Raw genomic sequence first — 26,985 nt, 5'->3', positions numbered from 1 at the left:
GAAGTATAATTATATTTACTTAATACATGGTCCTTTAAAAAATATATAAGTATAACATTCATCATCATCAACAACAAATCAAACAGCAAAATATCAATCTCATTTTAAATCTACTCACGGTACCGCTACTTAAATCAAGCGAGGGGGTGCGCGCGAGAGCTCTCTAAAAGTTCAACAACGAACTGGATCCGATTCGAAGTGCGATCGTGGTTGTTGTCCTCTGGATGTCCAGTTGCAACTCCCTAGCTACGTCAGTCATGCTTCTGGGCCCGTATTCAATAAACTTCTTAAGCTTGAAATCTAAGTACTTTTTTCTTAAATTTTGGCTAAGAAAAAATCTTAGCCAATCGTATTCTATAACAGCAATGGGGACTTAAGAAATTTGCCTTAAGATTAAGAAGGATTCTTAGATTTTATCTAAGAAAAATGACTTAAGTAGCATGTCGTATTCTAATACAATCGAGATATCTAAGATAAGTAAGAAATCTACCCTATATTTAAGCATACTACGAGTGTGATATGATATCATTTTATATCTACATGTATGTTCAACAAATGACCTATATCATATGCCCATGATTATTGCTACCGCAGATTGTAATGCGGCTTCACATACATCTAATAAATACAACAAGTTGTTCTTATTTGAGTTCTACAAAATCCAGCCTCAAGAAGACTCTTATTATAAATCATAATTAGTGTACAACACTTTACATGGTGGCAGCGGTGCCAGGACTTTGCTAGACCATTTTGAGTGCAGGTGGAGCCCGGATTTGGATTTTATGGACAATTTAAGCACCGTTTACCGGCCAGGCCTAGGTTGGGATTTCGTTTACGCGCATCGACCCCCTGTGCTAATTTGGCTCGTGTGTATATGCGGTATGGAACTGACTAGCACGTACGAAAAATTACGCGCGCTAACCGCGGAGGAATTTTGAACTGAACAGTGTGAGTCGATTGTTTACATTGTGAATGACGGAAACTTCGCGATTTGAGCAAGTTAGTTTTCCTCTACAACGATTTTGGACTGAGACTCCGCTGAGATGAATTTTGAACTGAGAAAGGTGAAGCTCTGAACAGGTCAGCGATATATTTGAGGGACGTTTGAGTACTGCAGAAAACGACACTGATTATTTGGTGAGTCGCAAATATGAGATTTTAAACCCCATACGAACTGAGACCGAGTGAGCCTACCGTCCGATAGCACAGCACTGATCGAGAAGTGATTATTTGCCCTACATTCAGGACCAGCTTGATGCGGAGGCAGAACCAGAGCCTAGAGGCTCGTCAGGAGCAGAGCCTAGAGGCTCGACCGGGACCGGGAACAGTACAGTACAGCTAGGGCGCTATACTCGTCCCAGCCCTGCATTTTGGTTTGGAACTGAGCCACACGGACTCGGAGCTCATCGGGAGGATCGACGACGTCGCTGGAGCTGGACACCTCGATCGACACCTACATACATACTATACTAGACCTATATGAGAGTGAAACCTGGGAATACAGATCTCCGTGGAATAAGATATGAACTTGAACTGAGAGACACTAGATATTAATCAAGATTCAACATTTTGAAATAATGGACGCTTTGCTGAATTCATTATTTGCACATGTTTGAATAGAATAGTTGAATCACCAACCTGACCAGGATCATTTAATGTGAGTAAATCCATGGATAGTATTGAAGGACCGGCTTATATTTAATAGAGACATGGAAGAGTTGGACTGGCAAAGGAATAAATTGCTTTGGAATTGTATTATTGATGATGTTTGTTGCGATGCAGTATAACGAATGCCATAGATATTTTGTCTCATTGCAGTATTGATAACACAGGATAGGGTGTGAATTTTAATGTAACCCTAGATCTACTCCTATTTGTATATTAGGATAAGGCACACTATATGACCTTACTCCTTTATGTATAAGGCTGAATATATAGTAGTAGTTTTTTTTTTTTATGTGACTTAGACTTCTAGGCTATATTAGATTTTATTGGCTGTTACAAAGTCACACACACAAACAAACAACATGGGAGAGATGACAGGAATCAACCCTCCCTGCATGGATTGGGCATCCAAAGATTTGCCGACTGAATTTAGAAATTTTCAATACTATTGTGAGTTGATATTTTCAGGGCCGCTTAACAAGAAGTCTGACCAAGAGAAATGTACATACATCCTGTTGTGGCTGGGTCAAGAGGGTATCAGGATTCACAAATCCTGGGAAAAGGACTTCAAGACCCCAGCTGAGGTCTTCGAAGCTTTCATAAAACATTTCGAACCAAAGACCAATTTCCGTCTGGCAAGATTTCAGCTGCAGAAATTGGCACAGGAACCAGCCGAAGCCATAGACGACTTCATGGCCAGATGCAAAATACAAGCACAAAAATGCAAGTTTGCGGACATTGAACTTGAAGGTCGCCTCATAGAACAGATCGTCATTGGCACCTCAAGCAAGAAGGTACAGCAAACATTGTTGGCCAAGGATGAGAAACTGACGTTAAATACAGCTTTGGACATCGCCAGAACCCAGGAGGCAACTGAGGCGGATATGAGACTCCTTCATGGTCAAGCCGTCAACGTTGATATGACGAAGCAACATATCCAAAGGAAGAAACAGTGCTCATTCTGTGGACTGAACCATCCACCGAGGAAGTGCCCTGCTTATGGCACCAAATGCAGAAACTGTGATAAAATGAATCACTGGGAGAAATGCTGCCGACTGAAGAAACAGGAACAAGAATCTAAACAGCAGTGGCAAAGGAAACAAGAAGCTACAAAGACATATCCGAAAAGGTCGCAAGCACAGAGATCAAAGAGACTCCATGAGATGAAAGAAGAGGAAGAAACAGAAGAAACTGACGACATGCGGTTTGAGACCATCTGTGTAGACCAGATCAGAAAGAACGAAGCCTTCGCTGTGATCGGAGTTGAGATCGGAAGAGGACCAGCAACCCTAAAAGCCAAAGTTGACACAGGATCTGAAGGGAACATTCTTCCATTACGCATTTATCAGAAGATGTACCCTGATCGCGTGGACTCTAATGGGGAACCTATCACAGGAAAGCTAAGAAAGTCACCGATAACGATAACAGGCTATGGTGAAAAGAGTGTTATTCCACAAGTAGGCCTACATACGCTGAGCTGTAACCACCAGGACAGACAAGCAAATGGAGAATTCTTTGTGGTGAAGACTCAAAGACCGGCCATCCTTGGACTTGAGTTGTGCCTGGATCTAGGATTAGTAGTCTTGAATTGCAGTCTGATGGAGAGCCATGATAGTCCCATCAAAGATAGAGAGCATTTGAAGACTTTGTATCCCGATAGATTTGATGGAATCGGAAAATTTGATGGGAAATACCACATCGTGATCGACAAAGATGCGGCTCCTGTGATACATGCAGTTCGACGATGCCCGATAGGCATAAAGGATGACATCAAGAAAGAACTTGATGAGATGGAGAGTCTTGAAGTGATAGAAAGTGTCACTAAGCCAACAGACTGGGTATCAAGCTTGGCATACACCCAGAAGCCCAATGGAAGATGGAGAATTTGCCTTGACCCAAAAGACTTAAATAAGGCAATCAAGAGAAGCCATATGCCGATGCCAACCATTGAAGAAGTCCGACACCAGTTTGAAGGAGCAACAGTGTTCAGTACCCTGGACGCCAGACATGGATATTGGGCTATACAGCTAGATGAAGAATCAAGCCATTTGACGACCTTCAATAGTCCCTTTGGTCGTTACCGTTTCAAAAGACTACCTTTTGGCTTGTGTGTTTCTCAGGACGTGTTCCAGCAACGAATGAATCAAATACTGGAGAAATGTCCTGGAGTCATAGGAATGGCCGATGACATAGCAGTCGTAGGAAAGACGGCAGTGGAACATGACGCCAACTTACACAATCTGATGCGCGTCGCAAAGGAGCATGGACTCGTCCTGAACTGGAACAAATGCCACATCAAGCAAGACCGAGTGAGATTCTATGGCCTTGTCTTCAGCAAAGATGGCGTGCAACCAGACCCACAGAAGACAGCAGCCATATCAGCCCTGAACGCACCACAGAACGTGACAGAACTCCGAGAGTTCCTAGGCATTGTGACCTACATGTCACCATTCATTCCAAGACTTGCCTCACTGACTGCACCACTTCGGGAACTTGTGAAGAAAGATGTGATATATAGCTGGACTGAATCACATCAGAAGGTGTTTGAGACCATCAAAGAGATGATCTGCAAGGAGACCACACTTGCTTACTTTGATCCAAAGAAACCTGTTGTCCTAGAAGTAGATGCATCGATGAAAGGCGTTGGAGCAGCCCTCACACAGGAAGGGAGACCAATAGCGTTTGCCTCAAAGTCCCTCACAGACACCGAGCAGCGATACGCTAACATTGAGAGAGAGATGCTAGCAGTTGTCTACGCATGTGAAAAGTTTCACACGTTCGTCTTCAGCAGAAGTTTCACTATCCTCTCAGATCACAAACCACTAGAGATGATCACTCTCAAGAACCTTGGAGCTGCACCCCCAAGACTACAAAGACTACTGCTCAGACTCCAAGGGTATGACATGACAGTGAAATATAAACCTGGAAAGGAGATGCTTCTGTCTGATGCCATGTCAAGACTCAATCCTCTGCCTCCTGAGTCTCCTGAAATGCACATGAAAGTTGACTTTGTAATGTTCTCAGACAAAAAGCTACTGGAGATCCGCACCGCAACATCAGAGGACTGTGAACTTTGCATCCTGAGAGATGTAATCCTAGAGGGATGGCCAGAAGAAAGGCGTAAACTTGACAAAAGCCTGATCAAATACTGGCCATACAGGGACGAGATGTCCATTGAAGACGGGATTATCCTGAAAGGTTCAAGAATTGTCATCCCCAAATGCCTGACAAAGGAATACCTGAACAAGCTACATGAGGGACATCAAGGCATCATCAAATGCCAACTGAGAGCAAAGAGCTGTATCTTCTGGAATGGCATAAATCAGGAGATCGAGATGATGGTACGGAAATGTTCTGTATGTCAAGAATATGGGAACTCCCTGCCATCAGAGACTCTGCAGCCACATGAAATTCCTGTCAGACCTTGGCAATTTGTCACAACTGACCTCTTCACACTTGATGGAAGAGAGTACCTTCTTGTTGCTGACGTATACTCAAAGTATCCAATTGTAAAGCAGTTACCACAGCAAGCAACAAGTAGTGCTGTCATCAGACTGCTTAAGGAAATCTTCTCTGAACAAGGAACCCCCGAGAGACTAATGAGCGACAATGGACCTCAATACAATAGTGCCATATTCGTAGAGTTTGCCAGAGACTGGAATTTCCAACATGTAACCTCAAGCCCGAGATATCCACAATCCAATGGATTTATAGAGAGGCAAGTACAAACTGTCAAGAACACCATGAAGAAAGCTAAGAGAGATAACATAGGCGTCAACAAGGCATTGCAATGCCTGAGAGCCACTCCATTGGACAGCCATCTACCATCTCCAGCAGAGCTGTTACTGGGGAGGAAGATCCAAACCAACATACCGACCAGAATTCGGAACCAGTCACCCCAAAAGGATGACATCTACCAGAGACTGCAGACCAGGCAGGATGAGCAGAAGAAATACTTTGACGACAAGCACGCTACCAACCTTCCCCCACTACACAAAGGACAAGAAGTCAGAATCCAAAATCAAGAGACTGGTAGATGGGACAGAGGAAAGATCACAAACAGGAGACCAGAACCAAGGTCATATGAAGTAGAGACATCATCAGGTTACACTCTGCGACGAAATCGTAGGCACATCAAACCAACCCAAGAGAGGGACAGCATGGAACAAAACCGTCAACATGCTAGTGATAGACATACTGATGTACACGACCAGCAGAATGCACAAACAGAACAAACACAAAGCAAACCAGACACACCATCGAATCACCACCAACCAGACACCACCAGATCAGGTCGTACTATTAAGAAACCAGAGAGATACGATATGTAAAATATTGATATGGTTGGAGATAATTCAAATAATAGTTGTCTTTTGCTTTCTTTAACAATGTTTACAAGGTTTTGAGTAGTTAGATTTAAAGAGACATATTGAATATGTCATGTTTTGTTTATTAATTAAGTTTATTGCATTATAAAGCAAGATGATAACTGAAGTCTGATCAAAACACTTTAGATAAATAAGCAAACAATTCGCATTCAAATGAAAAACAAATGTGATAGAATTTTCAAATTGTTTTTGGTGAAAAAACAACAACAAACAAACAAAGAAAGGGACGAAATTGTAAGTTCATATTAGCACAAGTTTAATTTCTTAAGCAAAGAATTTTAAAAAGATATTTTAAACAGTATGGATCTAAATATGAAATTAAGTTTTCATTGAGAAGAGGGATTGTGATATGATATCATTTTATATCTACATGTATGTTCAACAAATGACCTATATCATATGCCCATGATTATTGCTACCGCAGATTGTAATGCGGCTTCACATACATCTAATAAATACAACAAGTTGTTCTTATTTGAGTTCTACAAAATCCAGCCTCAAGAAGACTCTTATTATAAATCATAATTAGTGTACAACACTTTACAACGAGGATGCTTAAATGGGGCTTTGGCACCGGCAGCTCAGTGATGCTGCAAGCAACCGCTTCGGGTTTCGATCAAATGGAATAAAAACAATGCATGCAGCGCGCGCAGCGCGAGCGCAGGTTATCAGTTGACCTATATAACAACGTAAGCTTCGCGTAATATACAGCGTCGACGGCGCAGCGCGCAGGAGCGCCATAGGCTCTTTGTACTTGTACTAGTATGTTTGTTTGTACACAACTTAACTAAACGAGTAGTATAGCATAAGTATGCATAACACTAAATCATGACATGGCTGTCGTATATAAAGAAACCGTCTCTTACTTTATTAGTCTTTGGCGCTAAAGTATGGAAACAGGGAATAATGTGCAATCGGCATAATATTAGGTGAGACAAAATTTGTTATAGTATGAGTCTGATAAAAGTTACATTTAGCCATTTGATTAATTTTAGGCCATCATAACAGTAGACGATGTAAAACAATGAAAGGGTAGCTCCAAATCCAATGCTAGCTAGCGCTGGTCGGCCGGCTAGCGACGGCGCTCCCTTCATACTCACAGACCTGCGGCTGCGACATAATAAGTAAGCCCGGTTGGGCTCCTCGGAGTTGTTTGACAGAAAAGTATAAAAAGCCTACAGTGGATGTTAGATCTAGCCTCAGGTGGTCTTGACTAGACTGTTTTAGTGTCAGTTGGTCAATCCCGAAATAATTATGTGAGCATCGTTCCTCCCTTACGCTCTCCCATACATGTTAGTGTATAATTTTCGTGCGGTGCGATTTTTATTTTAACACGCAAATTACATAGGCAAATCGAGTTGCAATTAATTCGCTCGAGTCGAGTCGACCACATCAACTTTCCCACATGACGTCATCGGGTCTAAGAATTTGTCTTATCTTTCGTCTTGGCTAAGACAAACTGCTTTACGTGTTTAGAATACGGCTAAGGCAACTTTCTTAACCTAGACAAATTCTTAGACATTTTCTTAGACTTAAGAAAAATGTCTTAGAAGTTTATTGAATACGGGCCCAGCAGATGATTAGGCAATCACCACGAACACCGTCACTGCAACTTGTTGAATCAATGAAGTTCTGTCATTGACTTATGAAGTTTCGTTCAGCATTCTGTGGCCGTCAACACCCCTTTATATCGACTAGCGAAGAACGATGCTTTGTAGTTGTATTCTGATTTAGAGTCTTATACCCCATTCACAGTGGCCTCAAACACCGCGACAGCAGCGGGACTGTCCCGCTGCTGTCGCGGTGTTGTCTTCAGTGTGAAGGCTCGGACCCGTTATAAACTATCGCGGGATAACACCGCCTAGCGATAACGCCGACACAAACTATCGCTAGGGACGCCTAGCTACAGCAGCGGGACAGTCCCGCTGCTGTCGCGGTGTTTACTCAGTGTGAAGGCTCTCCGCTATAACACCGCGACAAACACGTGTGATTTGTTTACTTACCTATCACTGACCTCTTTTCTACAGCAATGGGGAACATAAAGTGAAATAGAAATAAAGTAACCAGTGGATTCAAATTGATTTTATTATTATGTAGGTATTATAATTATCCAAATAAAAATATTTCACACTTCAAAAAATTAAATATTCTGACTGGAAGCAATAAAAATGCTAGTTTTTTTAAAAGTAATATGATCGAGGATACAAAAAGCAACTTGACATGTTTACCGCGCAATTTCAAGCAAGTATTTCCGGTCATATCGGGGTCACTCGCGGGTCATGAGCCATGCATACACGTGTTTGTTACGGAGGTAATAAAAATCACCCGCTGCAGCGTGAATGGGTACATGATATTTATCCCGCTGCTGCAGCGGGATAACTTTTCTACTGTGAATGCATTTGTAGCGGTGTTATGGCGGTGTCGCCGCTCCGCTACAACGCCGCTACAAATTTCAAAACCACTGTGAATGGGGTATTAGTGTTGCTCAGTAATCACAATGTTCCCATTCTGATTCCGCTTCGGAATCTGAGTTCTTAGTTCTGGGCTCGATCTGTCACTATTCTCGGTATTGATTCTCAATCTGACTGATATAGTTCTTCTCAATTCTTCTAAAAGTCTGAGTTCTACATTTCGATTCTCAACCCGACTCAAACAATTATTCTTGTCAACTCTTCTCCGTCGATTATTCTTCGCCGATCATTCTTCTGAGGAGCTCTCCTCCTTACACGCACTTATACCACATTTACAATACATGGACCAGTGTAGGACTTTCCTAAAATGTTATTGGACAACAGCAGTGGCGTACCTGGGGTACTCCGTCAGGGGGGGGGGGGGGCAAGCGACCGAAACAAACAAAAAAGGCGATGCTAATTTTCACTTCTGGCGAGCGAGCGAGCAAAAAAAAAATCTTTAAGTAACGTTTGGTATATAAACTGGTATTGTTGCAAGTTAGGGGTGGGAACATTCACTTGTTAGCGACGTTAATTTCATTTCTTTGCAAACGAGTGTAGCGAGCAAGAAAAAAATCACTTCTTTTTTAATAATTGCCACTTAAACTTGGTTCAATTGTCCCATGCAGTGCGCGGGAACAATATTGTGTTTAGGGTGATTTTATACCCATTTTAGCTAGCGAGCGAAAATACATCTTTCTCTCAATGATTTGCTATATAAAATTTGTTTCATTGTTGCAGGTAGGGGGCGGGCACAATCATGTTTAAGGCAATGTCAATCCCATTTTGGTGGGCAGGCAACCCCCTACATTTCTCTTTTTAATGATATTGTAGCAGGTTAGTGGTGGGCACATAATTCCACGAGCTAGCGAGCGTAGCGAGCGAAAAAAAAAATCACTTCTCTTTTATAGGGAAAATATGGTACATAAAACTTGGGTTCATTGTTCCATGTCAGGGACGTGATTATTAAAAGCGGTGTTATTTCTATTTTTGCGAGCGAGCGTAGCGAGCAAGCAAAAAAATCACTTCTCTTTTATAGGGAAAATATGGTATTTAAACTTGGGTTCATTGTTCCATGTCAAGGACGTGATTATTAAAAGCGGTGTTATTTCTATTTTGGCGAGCGAGCAAAATTTTTGTAATGATAATTGGTTCATAAATTTCAGATTTTTTTGTGTTTTTTTGTTTTGTTTTGCAGGGCAGGGCTTACACAACCATGTCTAAGGTGATGTTAATTCCGTTTTGGCGAGCACGAGTACACCAAAACTTCTTTGAATAACGTTTGGTACATAATTATTAACTGGTTGTTGCAGGTTGGGGCGGACACGTTAGCGGTGGCAACTCCATTTTGGCGAGCGAGCATAGCGAGCAAGCAAAACAAAAAATTCTCTTTTAATAGAAATTAATAAATAAACTTGTTTTTATTGGGGCAGGTCAGGATGGACGCAATCGCGTTTAACGCGATTCAATTCTTTTTTGGCGAGAGGGCGAAAAAACTCTTCCATTTTTAATGATATTGTTGCAGGTCAAGGGTGGGCACAATTGTTTCCAAAGCAATGTCTATTCATTTTATTTGCGAGCGAGTGTAGCGAGCTAGAAAAATGAATTAGTCTCTTTTAGCAACATTTACATACAGTGCGTCCCAGAAAAAAACGAAACCGAGAAGTATCGATGTTCTATCATAACTTAATCACAACTATAATTAATGAATGATACATATTTGGAAAGCTTAGAGTCTCCTCTTTCATGTGATGCTACTCAGATGATGCATATTTCACGCATGAGTGATTAAAAGCAATTTGAAGGAAGGAAACCAACATATTGCTCCGATTGTCTCATTTTCGCTCGCGTGAACATTGCCAGCACAAACCACTGACCTCTACCTCCTACACGGATCATCGCACATTCCCATTCACTATACGTTACGTACTAAAAGGCTGTATTGTCTGACCGTTCATGAATATTCATGTTTTTTGCTAAACTCGGCAAAATGTTTGCTTTTACTAAATGGAAAAATTACGGTGGGGGCCGGGTTGGATGAAATGGACAAAACGAAATAGGCAGAAGTGATCTATGATAATTCATGCTTTTTATGTTTCGTGTGCTCGACCTATAATCTTCAAATCGCTTGGTAAACTGAGTCCAAAGTTAGACTTGTTTCACATGTGTTTTATAGGCAATGACGAGCTTGCAACCTATTTTGAAAAATTACGGTGGGTGAACTTTCAAAAGTCAATTAGACATGAGGGCTCCAATGAAAGAGCTAGTGATAACGTACGTCGGGGTGGATGTGCTTTTCGTTTAAACAAAAAATGAATTTTTAACGATTTTTAAAAAAAAACGTCCATAGGCTAACATGTTAGGCTGCTGAATCTGACCATGCTCTGACGATAGGGGGCGTTGTGAAATGAGACTAAACGGAGCCATATGAAAGACATTTGGCGGGCGGTATCTAGATTTCGAGAAAAAATTCACATTTCTAGAAAGTTGAGTTTCTGCCCTTTTATATGACACCTCAATCAGGAAAAATGAGCGAGGAATGACAAAGTTCTGTTTGTTTAAAGTAGTGCTTGCATTTCCATAATTTTATTAAACGAATTCGTTTTCACTGGCTGCCTGCCGTATCAATAAACGAAATTAACAAAAGACTTAACTCCGTTTCATTGACAATCAGCCGTAGACGAGAGTCTTCATGCATGGCTGATTGCCAACGAAACGGAGTTAAGTCTTTTGTCAAATCTGCTTTTTGCTACGGCAAGCACCCAGTGAAAACGAATTCGTTTGTTAAAATTATGAACATGTAAGGGCTACTTTAAACAAACAGAACTTTGTTATTCCTCGCTCATTTTTCCTGATTGAGGTGTCATATGAAAGGGCAGAAACTCAACTTTCTAGAAATGTGAATTTTTCTTCGAAATTCAGATACCGCCCGCCAAATGTCTTTTTGGTTTCCTTCCTTCAAATTGCTTTTAATCACTCATGCGTGAAATATGCATCATCGGAGTAGCATCAACTGAAAGAAGAGACTCTAAGCTTTCCAAATATGTATCATTCATTCATTATGGTTGTGATTAAGTTATGATAAAACATCGATACTTCTCGGTTTCGCTTTTTCTGGGACGCACTGTATTGTGTGTTATTGTTGCCATGGTTGCAGGTCGGGGCAGGCACAATTGTATTCTAGGCAATACTAATCCTTTTCTTTTTTCAGGGGGACGAGCAAGTGAAAACATTTAATACAAAATAGGCTAGCAAGCAGTTCGCGCCAGCGAAGAGTTTCGAATTTGTTATATCACTTATATTTTCCTATTTTCATTTGTTTTAATTTTTCAGGGCCGTATGCGGAATATTTTTCTGGTGGGGGAGGGGGAAAGATGCGTTAAAAGTTTTCGAAGAATCTCAAAAGCAAAAGGAGTGAAGGGAGTTCGAGCGACCGAACTGGTCAAGAGGGTACTTTTGCATTTTCAAAAGTAGAATTGAAGGATTTGGTATAGGCCTACACTACATTTTCAGGAAAAAAACTGTACGTTTTCAAAATATCTGGGGTCAACTGCCCCCCCCCCCCCTGGTGCGTACGACCATGGTCTTTTTTTTTTAAATTTCCCCATTTTTATTCGTTTCCTTTTCTTTTCCCTTTTTCTTTCTTTTCTCTTCTTCTTCCTTTTTTCTTTCCTTTTTTTCCTTTTTTCTCTTTCTTTCCTTTTTTCTTCCCTTTTCCTTTTTTCTTTTTCTTTCCTTTCCTTTCTTTTCTTTTCTTTCCCCTTTTTCTTTTTTCCCCCCTGGAGCCCGTCAGGGGGGGGGCACTCTGCCCCCTGCCCCCCATAGGTACGCCAGTGGGCAACAGTTTGAGAAAGTGGGAAGGGTCATACAATATTAAATTCCCATTGGTCAACAGGTCCACTTCCTTTCATGTTCCCCCTGAACTTGAATTCAGGGAAATCCTACCAGTCCTACAGTATAGCCCGAAACATGACTCATAACTTTGATGGATTAGGCCATTTGACCAGTCTGTATTCCTGGCCGAAACCAAAACAATAATAAAATGGTCAAGGGTGTATTCCTCTTTTGTTATGTACATAACAAAAGAGGAATACAGCCATATAATGATACTGAGAATCATGACGCCTACTACTTTGAAAACATTGAGAATGGCTGTGTAGAAAGACATATTGCCCCCAGGGGTAACATAAACTCACCCTGTCCCGGGGGGGGGGGGGGGGGGGGTCAATGTCCTATATAGGGGTTAAGTTTCAGAGATGGGGGTAATCGTCATCGGGGGTAATTTTCTGGGCGTAGTTTGAGTCGTCGAGGGGTAATTGTCATTTGGGTAATTATCCTTGGGAGTAGTTTTCTGGGGTGTAATTGTCCTTATTATGATAGGCGAATAAGGTGGGAGGCCGGGATTGAAGCCCCCCCCCCCTCCCCCCGAAGAATGTTGCAATGATGTTTGGCCGTTCGTTCGAGCAACCGACAATTTCGGGTAACGATGTGGTCTATTGATTTGTAATTTAATGTAGGCCTACTAGTCATGAAGTTAAATTTTGTGACAAAATTAGATATGATTGATATTAAGAAATGCTTGAAGTTCGGTTCTCCGACAGTGATCCCAATGACAAAAAATAGGTCCGGCTTTTAAAAAAGTTGCCAGGGTTGGTATAGATTTGCAAAAAGTTTGTATTCATGTTGTGTCGCCTTTTAATCCAGCGTCGTGGCTTTGTAGCGAAAAGAGTGCTTGTTTATAATACGATACAGGATGTTTCTTCGATTACATCCCTCCTTTTCCCCATTTTTCTTTTAGTCTCCCTCTTCAATTTTATATCCTTCTTTCTTAATACTTCTATGCTTTAGGCTATAATTATTTTTCAATTTTTTTTCAATTGTTTGTGTGTTATCTAATTTTACCAACATGACCAACATGAATCATGACATTTTCGCTGCCATAAATTTCCCTCAGTTGACTGTGAATAAAATAAATATAGGGGTAGAAACTAAAATCCCAGTCTGTTGTTTCATGTGAAATAAACCTATATGAATGGCTATCGAAAGAGTAGTATAAATAATACATTAAGGGCATACGCCTGTCAGGCCTTTCAAATTGCTAAGGTGATTCTTACGTTGTTAGTTTTGCGAAAGTTTTATGGCGAATAAAAGGTGAACATTTTTCATCTCTATCCATAACATAAATATCTCTCGGCAATAAAATGAATGAATATTGAATAAATAAATAGATGAATGGATGAATTTAACATGTAGCATTATGTAGAAAATGTGGGGGGGGGGGGGGGGTGGGGGCAGTGGCGGATCCCGGGGGCCCGGCCCCCCCCCCTTGAGAAAAAAATCATGTAAAATCACGTGATTTTTACCTTTTTTGGGGGTTGGCCCCCCCCCCCTGGCGCTCAAGGGGGGGGGGGTGCAAATTGAAATTTTTTTGAGGATCAAAAAAAAAAAATGTGCTCACTACCCCCCCCCCCCCCCCCCCCCCCCCCCCCCCCCCCCATGGAAGTGATGAATCGACGACTTCGTTTTCAAGATCATTTCGGAAAGTTTTATCTTTCAAGTTGAACTATTATTATTGAATGCATAAAATACTGCATAATTTAGAACAACTAGAAAACAAAAAACACAACAACTTGAAGTCTTGAACAAATAATCAAACAGGAAACCACATTTGCGTCACATAGGCCTACCCTAAAATTGTAATGATGATGATTAAGACGATGTCGGCGATGATGATAATTCCTATGACGAAAATGCTATGCTTTTCCAACCAATATCCTAAAAATATACGCTAATTTATTTTTTAATCAAGATTTGAGAGATGTCGAGAATAATTTGCAGTTTAAAAAAAAAAATTAAAAAAATGAAGTGCCATTACTCTCTTTCCAAAGTGTTTACTTTAATAGTGGTAGTTTTTTTTTTGACAAAATGTTGTTATTGTGGATTTTTTTTTCTTCCCCTCTCCCGATTAGCGATAGAACACTGAAGATTTGACTGAACACATTATTAAAACATCATAGACAAGTCGCAGGATTTTCCAAAGGCAGTAAAAAATTGTTTTTCCAGATCAGAAACTGATAAATAACAGTGCACTTGCATTAGACCTACAGAGGCAAGGGAAGAAATAAAGAAAGAAATATCAATTATCAAAATAACATGTAGATCGAATTCTACTGGGAAGCAATTTGATTTGGCCTAACGTGTACCCGAGATGTTTCCTTTTTCTATACTTTTGATGCGCGCCCACCATCGGGCGGAATTAGGGCGGGTCTAGGCGGAATTAGGCAAGGAAAATGCCTCACGCAGACGGCGCGCTACGGACAATCGCTTATGATTTCGGGCGTAAGAATGGCATAGCTAGATTTGCTAGAATTTTGGCAACAAATTGGTATACATTAGCGCCTGTATAATTCATTTTCAGAGAAGTTATCTGAGAAAAACTGCCCATCGGGCGGAAACCGGGCAGGGTACGGTACTTGTACTTGTATTTGCGCTTGCAGTCTACAGTAGAACATTTTTCCTTCACTGATAGCTCCGCTTTTCCACCCGCTTTTCCCCGTTTGTCGCTGAGTTACGCAGGTGAGAATTTTTTTCGATTATCATGCGTATGTTACTCCTTTTTTGTTATGAGGTTCATATCTTTCGGATCTGAAAAAGATGATGTCAAAGGAAAGCTGAAAAGGGTGAGCTAAAATGCTACGCCCATAGCCAATGATCATTACCTGTGAGCTGTGCAGCCCCACCCTACTAAAAATTTGATGTGAAGTGCGAAGAAGCTCAATTGCAGCTGTAACTATAAAGTATAATTGTTAGTGAAGCCAGGCGACGCGTTGCTAGAGAGTGGAAGGCCGGAATTGTAAACAGTGAACGCTACTCTCCGTACTAGATCTAGACTAGGCCTATAATTTTATAATTGAGATCGAGATTTGTGAAGATGAGTGAAAACTAAATTCAAATCGTTCTAGGCCTAGATCTAACTCACTGCAAATCATAACTCTTCTAAAGCATCTTTGGCGCTGAACAGGAAAGACTCCCAGCCTGCCTGTCATGCCTGCAAAATCTCATCAAATTGAACCAAGAACAATGTTATTTCCACAACTAGTGAATGCGGCATGCGGTCTTGTGTGATTTTGATATTGCAAATAATATCAGTGTCTGCACTCTCATTTTACAAACAAGAAGTAGACCCTAATATAAACACACAAATGCACACAATCATGCCGATGCGGCTGATCGGCAGGTTTGACAGTGCAGACTCACAATTTGAATTTTTAAATTATTCTTTCTAACATCGGAAAGTTCAAAAAATTGTATTTTACTGCTATTTAGGTGTCATCAATCGTCACGAAAGTACCGATTTTGAGTGAAATCAGTTGAGTTTTGTACAGTGGTGTATGAAATGTTGAGAATCAATAGCACAGCTTTTAATACACAGCCAGGATAGTAATGCAGCTTTGTGTGATACAGACAAGGATACTACACAGACAAGTGAATATACACATTAGATACTATTAACACTCTTGCATTATACTACTGTACTACTACAATGTAGTAATGCCCTGCAACCAGGTAGAGGATTTACATTTACTTTTTTACTTTTTTTTTAATGACACCATCTCGTTCATTTCAATACATCTCCTGGGGCTAATAACAAAGTAAGCTGAAAATCTCCTATGAGAAAACCTACAAGTTGCTGTATTTAGTCTCAGCAGCACATCAGCACAAATGAATATCGTGTAGAGGTCCTTGGGAGTAACTAGCCTCATTATCCCGACAAGACCTCCATTTAGATTGCAGTGTATTCTTTTAAGATTAGGAGGGATTTAATCAATATATATTGAAATTACATCAAACATCATTTTGTGGATTTGTGCGCTTTTAGAGACTTTTCTGTTATTCACAAGACAGTGGATGCCTTTGGGCTAAACTCATTTGATTTAATCCTTTTTACCTTCTTAGATGATAAAGGAATCTTTGGTGGTATACAGGTTTTTATGCTGAATTATCTTTAAGAGGGCCAGTCACCTCCTACCCTCAAGTTTGATGTGATTGTTTGTGGTTCCATGCAATTATACTACATGTATGTGTACCTGCAACATGTCAGATTCAATTATTAGCAAGGTTAGATATTGAAAGGTAACTTTTAGAATGAGAAGGTAAAAGTGACAGGTGAGTACCAGTAGACAAGCTGACACTTACCTGCATGGAAATGATGGAATCCAAGTCCGACATGAGATTCATTTGTATACATACATAATGTTTTTCCTCCATATTCCTATATTAGAAATAATTGCAGACTGCCAGGTATTTTTTTTTCATGGGTTTTTCAGAAGTTGTATGGTACACAATCCTTTTTAGGTGATCTGTTACCTTTAAACTTAAAGCTGCATTAAATCAGAGAATAAGAATTCATCTCTGGAAAGCTTTACATGTCTGCCCTAAGAGCCCTTCATGAAAACATATGAATGAAAAGATGGAAAATCATGCTTGTTTCAATGTTTACCGGACTTGGCTTTACAATCAAGAGGATAATAACTGTGTCACTGCATTGACAATATAACTCAACACACACAAAAAGTATACTCCAAATTCATTTCCAGGTACCGGTACATGTACATGCATGTATGATTGTAAATATCTCTAAAGTGAATCACACAGATTTGATGAGTAAACAGATGTTAATCAGTATTTTTCCTGATTGAAATCTGCTCAATTGGTATTTTCACATTTTAATTACGTACAAATTTGGCATGGGTGGGGCAGGGTAACAGAGAAAAAAGGGCGTTCTTGCAAAACAGTGTTGCAATCACTAATATTGGGGAGGAAGGGGAGAAGAAAGAAAAGGGGTGGAGGGGAAGAAGGGTGTATAAAGCATGGGAGGGGATAGGAAGGAGAGTAACAGGAAGGGATGGGAGAGGGGAAGATGGGAGAAGAGGGGAAGGGAGCGGAGAGGTGGTAAAGAGGAGGAGAGGGCATATACTTGTAAACAGACATTTAACAATACCGGTATTGTCATGGCTGACCAACTGGACTAATGCAATGCCTTGGGCAATGGGAATTGCTCTCTATAGTACAGTAATCTAACGATTACCTTCGACCCTCAAAGTAAGGAAACCTGTCAGCGAAAAAGCTGATATTAGTAGGAAATTGGAATGAGGCCAGCACGATTTAACTAACATTCATATTTCTAAATGATGATTAGTTCACCAGATGGAACACAAGCTATTTATAGCAATTGCTGCATTGTTTGCAATGTTGACATTTGAGCCACTAATGGCACTTGCTTATCTTTTGAAGTGCTTACACTGTATAAAACAATGGACCTACTACGATTTTCCAGAGCAAGCAAGACAAATCAGTTTGCTTGGACTTCCAGGCTTAGGATCCCAAACAACATTCAGGAAGTACAGTGTATCTTGGACTGGTCAGTGATTGCCTAATCTTACGTTTAGGAATGAGAACAATTGTATTTAGGAAGGAGGAAAACAAGTTTAGGAATAAATGTGTTTTACTGTAGTGGTAGTTACTGCTTCAGCTTCAAACTTGTTAATTCCTTCTTTGCTGTAAGTGTACAACTGTAGTATTTTGAGATTTTATCTTCAAGTACTGTATATACATGTATGCATGATGTTGACTCAGAGTTTAATCTCTACCTACATTTGTAGCTCTGTGAGCATGTATGATTCATTAAGTTGAAATATATTTCATGTTAAGCTGTACATTACACATGCACTTTTTATGTAAGTGCTTAAAGAAATGTTTTTTAAAGCAAAAGTGTTTAAATGTTAGTATTCTATTGGGATGGTTGATCCATTCAAAGTAGGCCTACTGCAGCACTCCTGTGCCTGGATTACAATATAACTTTGTCAATTGTAAATATAGTGTTGAGTCATACACAAACACTGTATGTACGTATGTGTATAATGATGAGCAGTTCAAGTACCTGTAGATGTGTAGTTTGTTTAATGTACACACTGTACATGAGTGTTTTGGAGCAATAACAAGCATATTGTGTTCTCTTGTGTTTCCGTACAGATTACAGAAAGAATGCAGTTGAAACTTCACTCGGCAAAAGCCTGACATGATGCGGTCATGAATATCCTCGTTGACAGTTTATGACACTTCCCTGTTGGAAAAGGAAGAGAAGAAGAAGTAGAAATATTGGTGCTAATATACCAGTCTTGGACTTTGGACTCTACAGTCTTGGCCAATTAGACTGAAAGTGGTTCATGAAATACAATGTAGGCCTACACACAGTTGGAGTGTACTCAAGAAATCTGTGATTAAAAGTGAAAGAAAGGAGCTTTGACACTAGGTGCCCTTGCTTGAAGCTGATTCGGTCAAATCATGGATGAAATCTAAGGGCTTGAACACCACTGCCGAGCTACACATTTCTCTAATCTGACTCACCTTTGTACAAGGGACCCGTTACCATGACAGCAGACGACAGCACCGATGTTGGTGACACCACCAACGCTCTACGCAAAACTCCATCTCGGGAACTCGATTTTGAATTCACGCCACAAAGTCAAAATGCGGGCAACGGCCAGCCCCGAGAAAGCATCCAGAGCGACGTCTTGAACCACCAAGAGCCAGAGGAGCCCCCCACCTGTGGATTCTGCGTTCGCGGGGGGCGCTTCACCAACTTCGACGCCCTCTTCATCTTAGGTGGCATGATCATGTACATCGCAGATCTCGTGACTGATCTCGTCGTCGGGGTGCAGTACTTCCGAGCTGGCTACACGCTGTGGGCCATCATGACGTTCATCTTCGTTCTGCTGCCCTCGCTTGTCCTGCAGTACTTCAGCTTTCGATGGTTTGTGTCGGATCTAGACGAGGACGCTGAGCACAAGAAGAAGGGATGGTGTGCAAAGCTCTGGTCCTGGTGTCAGTGGCTGTTTGCCCATGTTTTACAGCTTGGAGCGATCAAAAGGTAAATTGTAGGGCTTAAGAATCTATTGAAATGTAATTAGAATTTCAAGAAATGTTGGAGACAACATGTAGTGTACAACAAATTAAACTTACATTTCTCACCAGTGTACTAATGCATTCACGAAATTCATGTACATGTACATATAAATGTACATGTACATGATCGATTTTGTGTACGCTTCACGTAGAGCTTTCAATCTTACCAGGATGTACATTCTCTTTTTATTTTAGAGGAGGGGGGGCGGGGCGGGTGGGGGGAGAGCCTTTTTCCCCATACTTCTTGACAGAAAAGGGGGGGGGGGTGGGGTCCCCCTTCGAGTTATCATTATTAAATTTGATATATTCTTGTATTACTGAAGACTGACTAGAGTGCATCACTACATGGTGTGTAGTACCTGCTTCATGTTTTCCCAAAACCTTGACCTGTTACCGTTGATTGATTAATGGGAAGGGATTTTTAAATAAGAGCAACATTACTATGATGATTATGGTTGGATCGACTGCCCATACACGTACATGTACTGTATAATGAAAATGATGTTTGCTGTACCATTTCAACGTGGTGTATTCTTTTTCTTTCAGGTACTGGCGCACCCTCAAATTTGGCCTGCGGAGTCGCAAGAACCAAGAATACTACCCCTTGATGATCTATGAGTACCGTGACATCACCATGTTACGTCTTCTAGAAGCATTTATGGAATCGGCTCCTCAGCTCGTCCTGCAAGTCTACATCATGGTAGAGAGCGAGGAACTCTACTGGCTTACTGGTAACTAAAATGGGTCTCACCGTCTCAGACTCTTGTACGAAATCAAGAAATATGGGGGGGGGGGGGGGGGGTGGGAAAGGGAATACTTTACAATGGGCCACACTCGTCCTTTAAGAAGAACCCTTAAAGTATATACATGAATTAAATGACCGTTGAGTGGAGTTGCTGGGGTGTAGAGGGCTAAGCAATATTGTGAATGTTGTGGGATTAAAAAAAAAAAATCATTAGAAGAAATGAAATTGAGATTAAAGATGAAGATGATATTAAACTTGAGTTCCATGCTTTTATGCTAAGATAACTGTTTAACTGTTTTCCATATTTGTTTTGATGTAGAATATCATTTGATCGTTTTTAATTTGTCAAAATACTTCATAGCAACTGTCTGAAGACACCTAACCTCAGTTTGGTGAACAGTGAGATAAACTCCTCAAGTGCAAACACTTATCATATTAGACCAGAAAATGAAAGTGAAACTAAAATTGGTATTTTAATGAAAGAAGAAGTCAGATTACCAAATTTTGCAGTATTTTAAGTTTGTCTATTTCTGCAAATGAACTTAACTTACATTCTAAAATTATTGTTTTTCTCTGTTTCATCTTTGTAGCTGCTTCAGCCATCGTGTCATTAAGCTCCCTTGGATGGGCTCTTGAAGCCTATCACAAGGCTCTACGAGACTCTAGAGGCGACAAAAAAAAGATCACGTACTACGGTGTGGTACTGCGCATCTTTTGGCGTCTATTCACCATCACTGCCCGCGTCATCGCGTTGGCACTGTTCGCAGCAATCTACGAGTGGTGGGTCTTCGTGGTGGCTGGTGCTCATTGGCTCATGATGACCCTGTGGTTGGTATGGCAACAAACGGACTTCTGCGAGACGAAGTTTGAGGAAGTCCTTTTTGATGCCGTCATGGGCATCATTCACATCTTCTGCTTCTTTAACATGAAAGAAGGTCGGACGAGATTCCGAGCGCTTGTTTTTTACACCGTCATATTTATTGAGAACACCATCATGTTTGGGTTGTGGTATCACAAACAAGAATCCCGGGAGAAGATGTATGGATTACCCGCTCTTGTTTTTGTGTGGGGTGGGTTCTTCATGGGCATCTTTCTCATGGCATTTTACTATCGCTTCTGCCATCCTACGGGTAAGCTACCTTTCTGCTTTTGTGGAATCGATGACGAAGAGGAAGTACAGCAGTCGAGGGAAGACACCATGTCAAACAACGCTGTGGCACTGAGGAGCTTGTCGCATCGAGGACATGAGGAGACCGCAGTAGATGGAGGAGATGAAGTCGATGGTGGAGTGTATGTCAACAATGTTGACAGCAAACTCAGTGCAAAGAGCAGGAAAATGTCGGAACGCGATAGATACTATGCCAATCTCTTCTCCTATAAATGGCGACGTCATATACATCCTGAGCTTCTACCAAGCCCAAAACAACAAAAATATGTGGATGGTATAGTGACAGCAGTCCCTACATCCCCAATGCGACCAGAAATGATAGATACCCAGGCAGTGTTCAGATTAGATGCAACTGAAGTATCTACACAACCGCATGCGAAAGTCGCTTTGTGATTTTTGTTATGATTCCGTTCCATACATCAGCTTGAATGGGTAATGTACATGTATCGTAAAATGTACATGTTCACGTACAAGTGTCCTGAAATCGTCTCCCTTGTGTCCAAAATGCATTTTATTACGCAGAAATGCACATCGATTCCCTGTCAGCTGTTTCTTTTTGTAATGTACATATCATAATGTTTTCCTGTAGTAGGAATTACATGTTGTTGTTGTTGTTTGTTGTTGTTGTTGTAGATTTTTTTTTTTTTTTGGGGGGGGGGGGAGGGGGGATTGGAAGGTTACAGACCAAAACACCAAAGTCAAGCTTTAATTGTTTATTTGGGGGCTCTCATTACCAAATTCTCTTTTTGCGAGTACCCTTTCTGTGTTATTAATAATTTTGTTATTTCTGTTCTATTTAGCAGGTTTGTTTCTATTTTCAATCATCTCGTTTATATCTATTGAGCAACTACTGTACATGTATATTCTACCATGTTGCTTTAAGAATTGCACATTTTCGTTATTTGTATGCCAACAAAAGTTTGTTTTCAAACTCTTGATTCCTTTGTCAACATTTTTAAGTTTCTGTTTGCATATGTACATGTACATGTATTTACTCTTGACTTCTGTTTATTATCATTAAGCAAATTCAGTATGTCATTAGCTTTTAATTGCTTTTTTCAACATAGTAAATGCCCAAGTATAAAGTAAGAACTGTACTTGCAAAATACTCTTACTTACTTTATCCCCTCCTGATATCATTCAACCTATCAAATAGAAGGCTATTACATTAATATAAAGTTAACTGTGCATTTATAAGTCAAATCTGAAGGGACTGTAAAAAAAGTTGGATATTTTGACTTATTAATGCGAAAATCGACTTACATGTAGGATGGGTAAATAACATGTTTTGCATACCGGTACTGTAGTTTGGTGAAATAAATTTATTTGACTCCGGGAAAAATTCAACTTGTGTGACTTCAAATTATGCAGACTTGTAGAGTGATCTTTAACTTAATTGATGCCATTTTTATTGCTTGCAATCTCACTAAAATTGAATTTGAAGTCCAATAATATTTGATGGCAGAGGTGTCATATTTTATGTTCACAAATTTATAATTTTTTAAGGTACTCCTTGATGTCATTTAACAGTATTGTTGAGAAGTGAATTTTTTCATTTGTATGTGAGAACACGGTTCTATTTTAGTTAATCAATAATTTCTGCTGTCAACATAATACTGAATCATGACATGTTTGCTTTGGCTCATCATCAGATTCTATTTTAGAAGACAAACATTTGCTTAAGAGTGATCTTGTACTTTAATTGAATTGAACTTTACTTAAATCTTCTCATTTAAGTATTATTGTTTATTCTGTTGGGTGAATGTGGGTAATCATTCTCATAAAATACAGTATTTTATACACAGTAAATTTCCAATCACATGGTTTAGTAATTAGTATGAAATCATATACAAAAAAAAAAAAAAAAAAAAAAAAAAAAATCGAATTATATTTATCATCTGCTTGTTTAGTGTTATTTTATACTAGTGTGATATTTAACTATGTTAGCAATGTAATCATTTGTTATATGTGTGCTGCTATAATGTATTTCACTGTTCAGCTGATATTTACTTTTTCTTTATACCAATTATCTTATATTCTATTTTGATTACATGTAGTTAATTAAAAACAAAATTCTTTTAAAGTAAATATGTTGTTGAACATGCTGTAGCAGAGAAGTACACTCTTTTGACATGTAGAGGGTGACCCTCAATTACTCACATATTGTTTAGCATTTACGGTTGTAAAATACTTTATACTCTATTGACAGAGCCCATTGGCCTTTCAAAGCACATTGTATGCTTTATGTAGGGAAACACCTCTAATGGTTCATGAAGGACATGTACTTATGCATGTACAGTATTACACACATAATACACCTGGTGTAACAATGCAAGTTTCATTTGAGAAAATAATGAAACAAGTGGATATTTCTTGTTATGTATTTAGATTTCTTAGAAGTGTAAGTATATTTAAAAATAGTTACATTTACAGAGTTATGTGTATACTGTACATGTATAGTCAAATTCTGTATAGAGGCTTACCCTACTTGTGTGTATCATTTTTATATGTGTTGGTGCTTTTTGTTTGTTGCTCATTTCCGATCCTGTCAGATAGATTTATCATCCAGCTGATCTCTTAGCAAACTTGAAATATTTCAAGCACTTTACATTACTATCATGTCAATGGGATTCATGACTGTACGTAACGTGTGCACCATCTTCTCTGTCCACTCGTGTTCATTCATGTAGTCTTCTGACCAAGTATAACGTCTTCCTTAATCCTTTGACATAAATGTACATGTTTATGTAATAGTCTCTTGCCAGGTAATGGAGTGTCGAATATGAATGAAAGCCTTGCTGAAGGACATTTAGACTTGCTGGTTTTTAAAGCCCATCTGCACTTGTCTGGCCAGGAGGGATATTAGACATCCTACAGGGTCACTGGCAGGTGGTTATCTCATCTAATCAGCTCTCAATTAACGTAAGAAAAAGGGGACCATGGTCACCAATTATGCATTGTTTGCTATATAGAGGCCTCAAGTACATGTAGCTTTAATTAGTGCAGTGGGGCTTTAAGATAAGGTGCAGTTCTGGTCAAGTGATTCCATTGTGAATGCAACTATCTGGAAGCAACTTGGAAAGGCTGATTACGGGGTACATAAGAATCAATGTACTGTGAGACTGTGAGGTTTAGGATCCTCAACATAATAAAATATTAACTATATTTTGTTGAAGTCATGTGCACTGCACACAGAAATATGTATGTATGGTCATGTGCACTGCACACATAAATATGTATGTATGGTCATGTGCACTGCACACAGAAATATGTATGTATGGTCATGTGCACTGCACACAGAAATATGTATGTATGGTATTTGCACATGTGGCCAGAAAGCTTCTTCCAAACCTTTTGTTTCTTCGTTTTACCTGATTGCTGAGAAAGCATGTGTATGCTTGTAAGTAAGCAACCAGGGGACCAACGGCTTTGAGTCCTCTCCGAGGGACTTTGTAATGAGGATCAATGCCTTACCAACTATTTATCAACAGATTTCAAATATGAAGGCATTCGAAAAGCTATCCTTTTCAAGTGATATTCTTCCTATATATTTTTTTTACCTTCACCACAATTCGACCTTCTCTTGACCATTTGTTCTATTGATGCACTGCATGCAGTCTGGTTATATAATATGTGTATTGATGTATTTATAAGCAGTGTGAGAAAGTATCAGAATTGTTTATCTGTTAATTATATATACATGAACTTGTGGATTATTTCTGATTGAACGAAAACATATTTTTATGATGTAAGACTATACAGGAATCATTCAATCATGTGTGTGAAATGTAATACAGTAGAGTATATTCTGTGGTGCCTCGTCAAAGAACTTCCAATCATTTATTTTTTGCATGATTTTATTTTTCCTGAACAACTTCTTCACACATGTATATTTTACATGTAACTGTACAATATACATATACATGTAAAAGTCATCCAATGGTTTTATTATCTATGCTAGCTCAAAAATGGCCATGTACGGTTCAATAAATGTTCTGTTGTACTACATGTTAACTGTGTGTGTGTGTGGGGGGGGGGGGGGGGGGGAGGTGTTCAGACTATATGTACAAAGTTGATTTCAATCAAATCGATCGGAATTCAGAAGATGAGAGAAATAGGTCAGTGAACAATTGTGTTCAACCAATTGTCCTTTATGAGACCCTGTTTGAACACCTAGATCGTTATAGACTGTGTAGAACACAAAAGCACTATGTGATGGTTGTGGATTTACAATTTTTGAATGTTGACTGTGTCAAATCATTGTATGAAATCGTTATACTTAATGCAGGCCCCCCTCTAACCTTTTTTGGAAGGGGATGTGGGTGTGGGTTGGAACATTTCACAGTCTGTATGCATCATTGACATGTATGTAAATACTTCAAATGTTGGGCACCATATGTCTCCGGGCTCCCTGCAGTGCCGAGCCCTGCTGTATTTTGAATAGAAAAAAAAGGCAGATAAAATAATGGTAGTAAGACATGAAATAATTTGCAGAATATATCAATTGAAAGTCTTTTAACAGTTAAGTATAAACAAGTGTAAAGCTTCAGTAAGAGATGACATTATGATACACACATACACTGTATGGCATTTGAAATGAATTCAAAACAAAATATGGGACCAAAGCTATATGAAGTAGTCTGATTTAGATATATAATGGTATGTGATATACATGTAATGAATCAAATGCTGAATGTAATTGATATCACTTTGTAATTTTAATTGTAATTTGAAAAGAAGAAACAAAATCTACGCACGTAACCATTTAATCATACATTCCTTACTAATTCTCGTTCAAGGTTTAAAATGAAAAAAAAACTTATGATATTGATGGCTAACATTTGTGCTTCATTTCCTTAGTTGTAGGGATTGCATTTAGATAATAAACTGGTTATGAGCGCCAATGAGCACTCCATGTGATGTTTGGGTATACAAACGGTGCGATAACTATGATGTAAAAGATTGTAAAATTATGGTCGGATGTCTTACTGTGTAATTGAATATTGCTCTATGGTGCCATGTTGGTACATAATACAGGGCCTCACACTGGTTTAATTTGAGGTTAAGGGGGAGGGGGGGGGGGGGGCGGTGATAGAGAGTAAATTTTGTTAGGTCTGTATGCATGGGCCTTGTGTTGATTTAAAAAAATTAAAAGGGTATTGATTTAGATTGTAGGCATTCAATTAGGATCAACAGTGTACTCCTAGTTATGTTATGTACTTGAAATGAATTATAAATGAGTGAAATAGAGTTGTATGACTGTTATAGATTTTAGTATACATTATATGTATTGATAATGTATTTGTATTTTTGATAGACAGACACAAAATTTAGATATTATTACTATGTAAAAATGTGTTTTGTATGATTTACAAATGAGAAAAAAAATTAAAATTAAAATTGTGTAATTGCACCATTTAATAAATGACTTATGTGCTAGGGATGAATGCCAAATATGTAGATCTACAGACCAAGTTGTGACCAAGATAATTGTTTTTATTTAGTAGGTTCGAAAGAACTACCTCAGGAAAATAACTGCCATAGTACATGCAGTATAGGAAAACTGAGTTAATTCAGTATAGTGTGGAGGAGGTCCATTTCCAT

At 39.4% G+C, this 26,985-nt stretch overlaps 2 protein-coding genes across 2 annotated transcripts; both read left to right on the top strand.

The window, feature by feature from the left end:
- The first annotated feature begins 1,255 nt into the window (after positions 1-1,255).
- On the top strand, positions 1,256-5,996 carry LOC115923292 (uncharacterized protein K02A2.6-like). The gene is made up of 2 exons (XM_030983729.1): positions 1,256-1,337; positions 2,134-5,996. The coding sequence occupies exons 1-2, from the start codon at positions 1,256-1,258 to the stop codon at positions 5,994-5,996; spliced, it is 3,945 nt and encodes a 1,314-aa protein (XP_030839589.1).
- Positions 5,997-14,406: 8,410 nt separating this feature from the next.
- LOC584966 (XK-related protein 6) lies at positions 14,407-25,109 on the top strand. The gene is made up of 4 exons (XM_030983420.1): positions 14,407-15,079; positions 18,536-19,433; positions 20,015-20,199; positions 20,804-25,109. The coding sequence occupies exons 2-4, from the start codon at positions 18,934-18,936 to the stop codon at positions 21,772-21,774; spliced, it is 1,656 nt and encodes a 551-aa protein (XP_030839280.1). The 5' UTR covers positions 14,407-15,079; positions 18,536-18,933; the 3' UTR covers positions 21,775-25,109.
- The last annotated feature ends 1,876 nt before the right edge of the window (positions 25,110-26,985 follow it).

This window comes from Strongylocentrotus purpuratus, unplaced genomic scaffold, assembly GCF_000002235.5.
Source record: "Strongylocentrotus purpuratus isolate Spur 01 unplaced genomic scaffold, Spur_5.0 spur5_scaffold_13, whole genome shotgun sequence".
Taxonomy (NCBI): domain Eukaryota; kingdom Metazoa; phylum Echinodermata; class Echinoidea; order Camarodonta; family Strongylocentrotidae; genus Strongylocentrotus; species Strongylocentrotus purpuratus.
Note: the sequence above shows the minus strand (reverse complement) of the source record. Positions and strands in the feature narration are given on the sequence as shown.

Excerpts from the sequence above, each read along its gene's own strand:
- LOC115923292 (XM_030983729.1), top strand. The coding sequence starts at position 1,256 with ATGCGGAGGCAGAACCAGAGCCTAGAGGCTCGTCAGGAGCAGAGCCTA. Across the intron at positions 1,338-2,133 it reads ACCGGGAACAGTACAGTACA|GGCCGCTTAACAAGAAGTCT; the intron begins GCTAGGGCGCTA and ends TGATATTTTCAG.
- LOC584966 (XM_030983420.1), top strand. The coding sequence starts at position 18,934 with ATGACAGCAGACGACAGCACCGATGTTGGTGACACCACCAACGCTCTA. Across the intron at positions 19,434-20,014 it reads CAGCTTGGAGCGATCAAAAG|GTACTGGCGCACCCTCAAAT; the intron begins GTAAATTGTAGG and ends TTTTTCTTTCAG. Across the intron at positions 20,200-20,803 it reads GGAACTCTACTGGCTTACTG|CTGCTTCAGCCATCGTGTCA; the intron begins GTAACTAAAATG and ends TCATCTTTGTAG.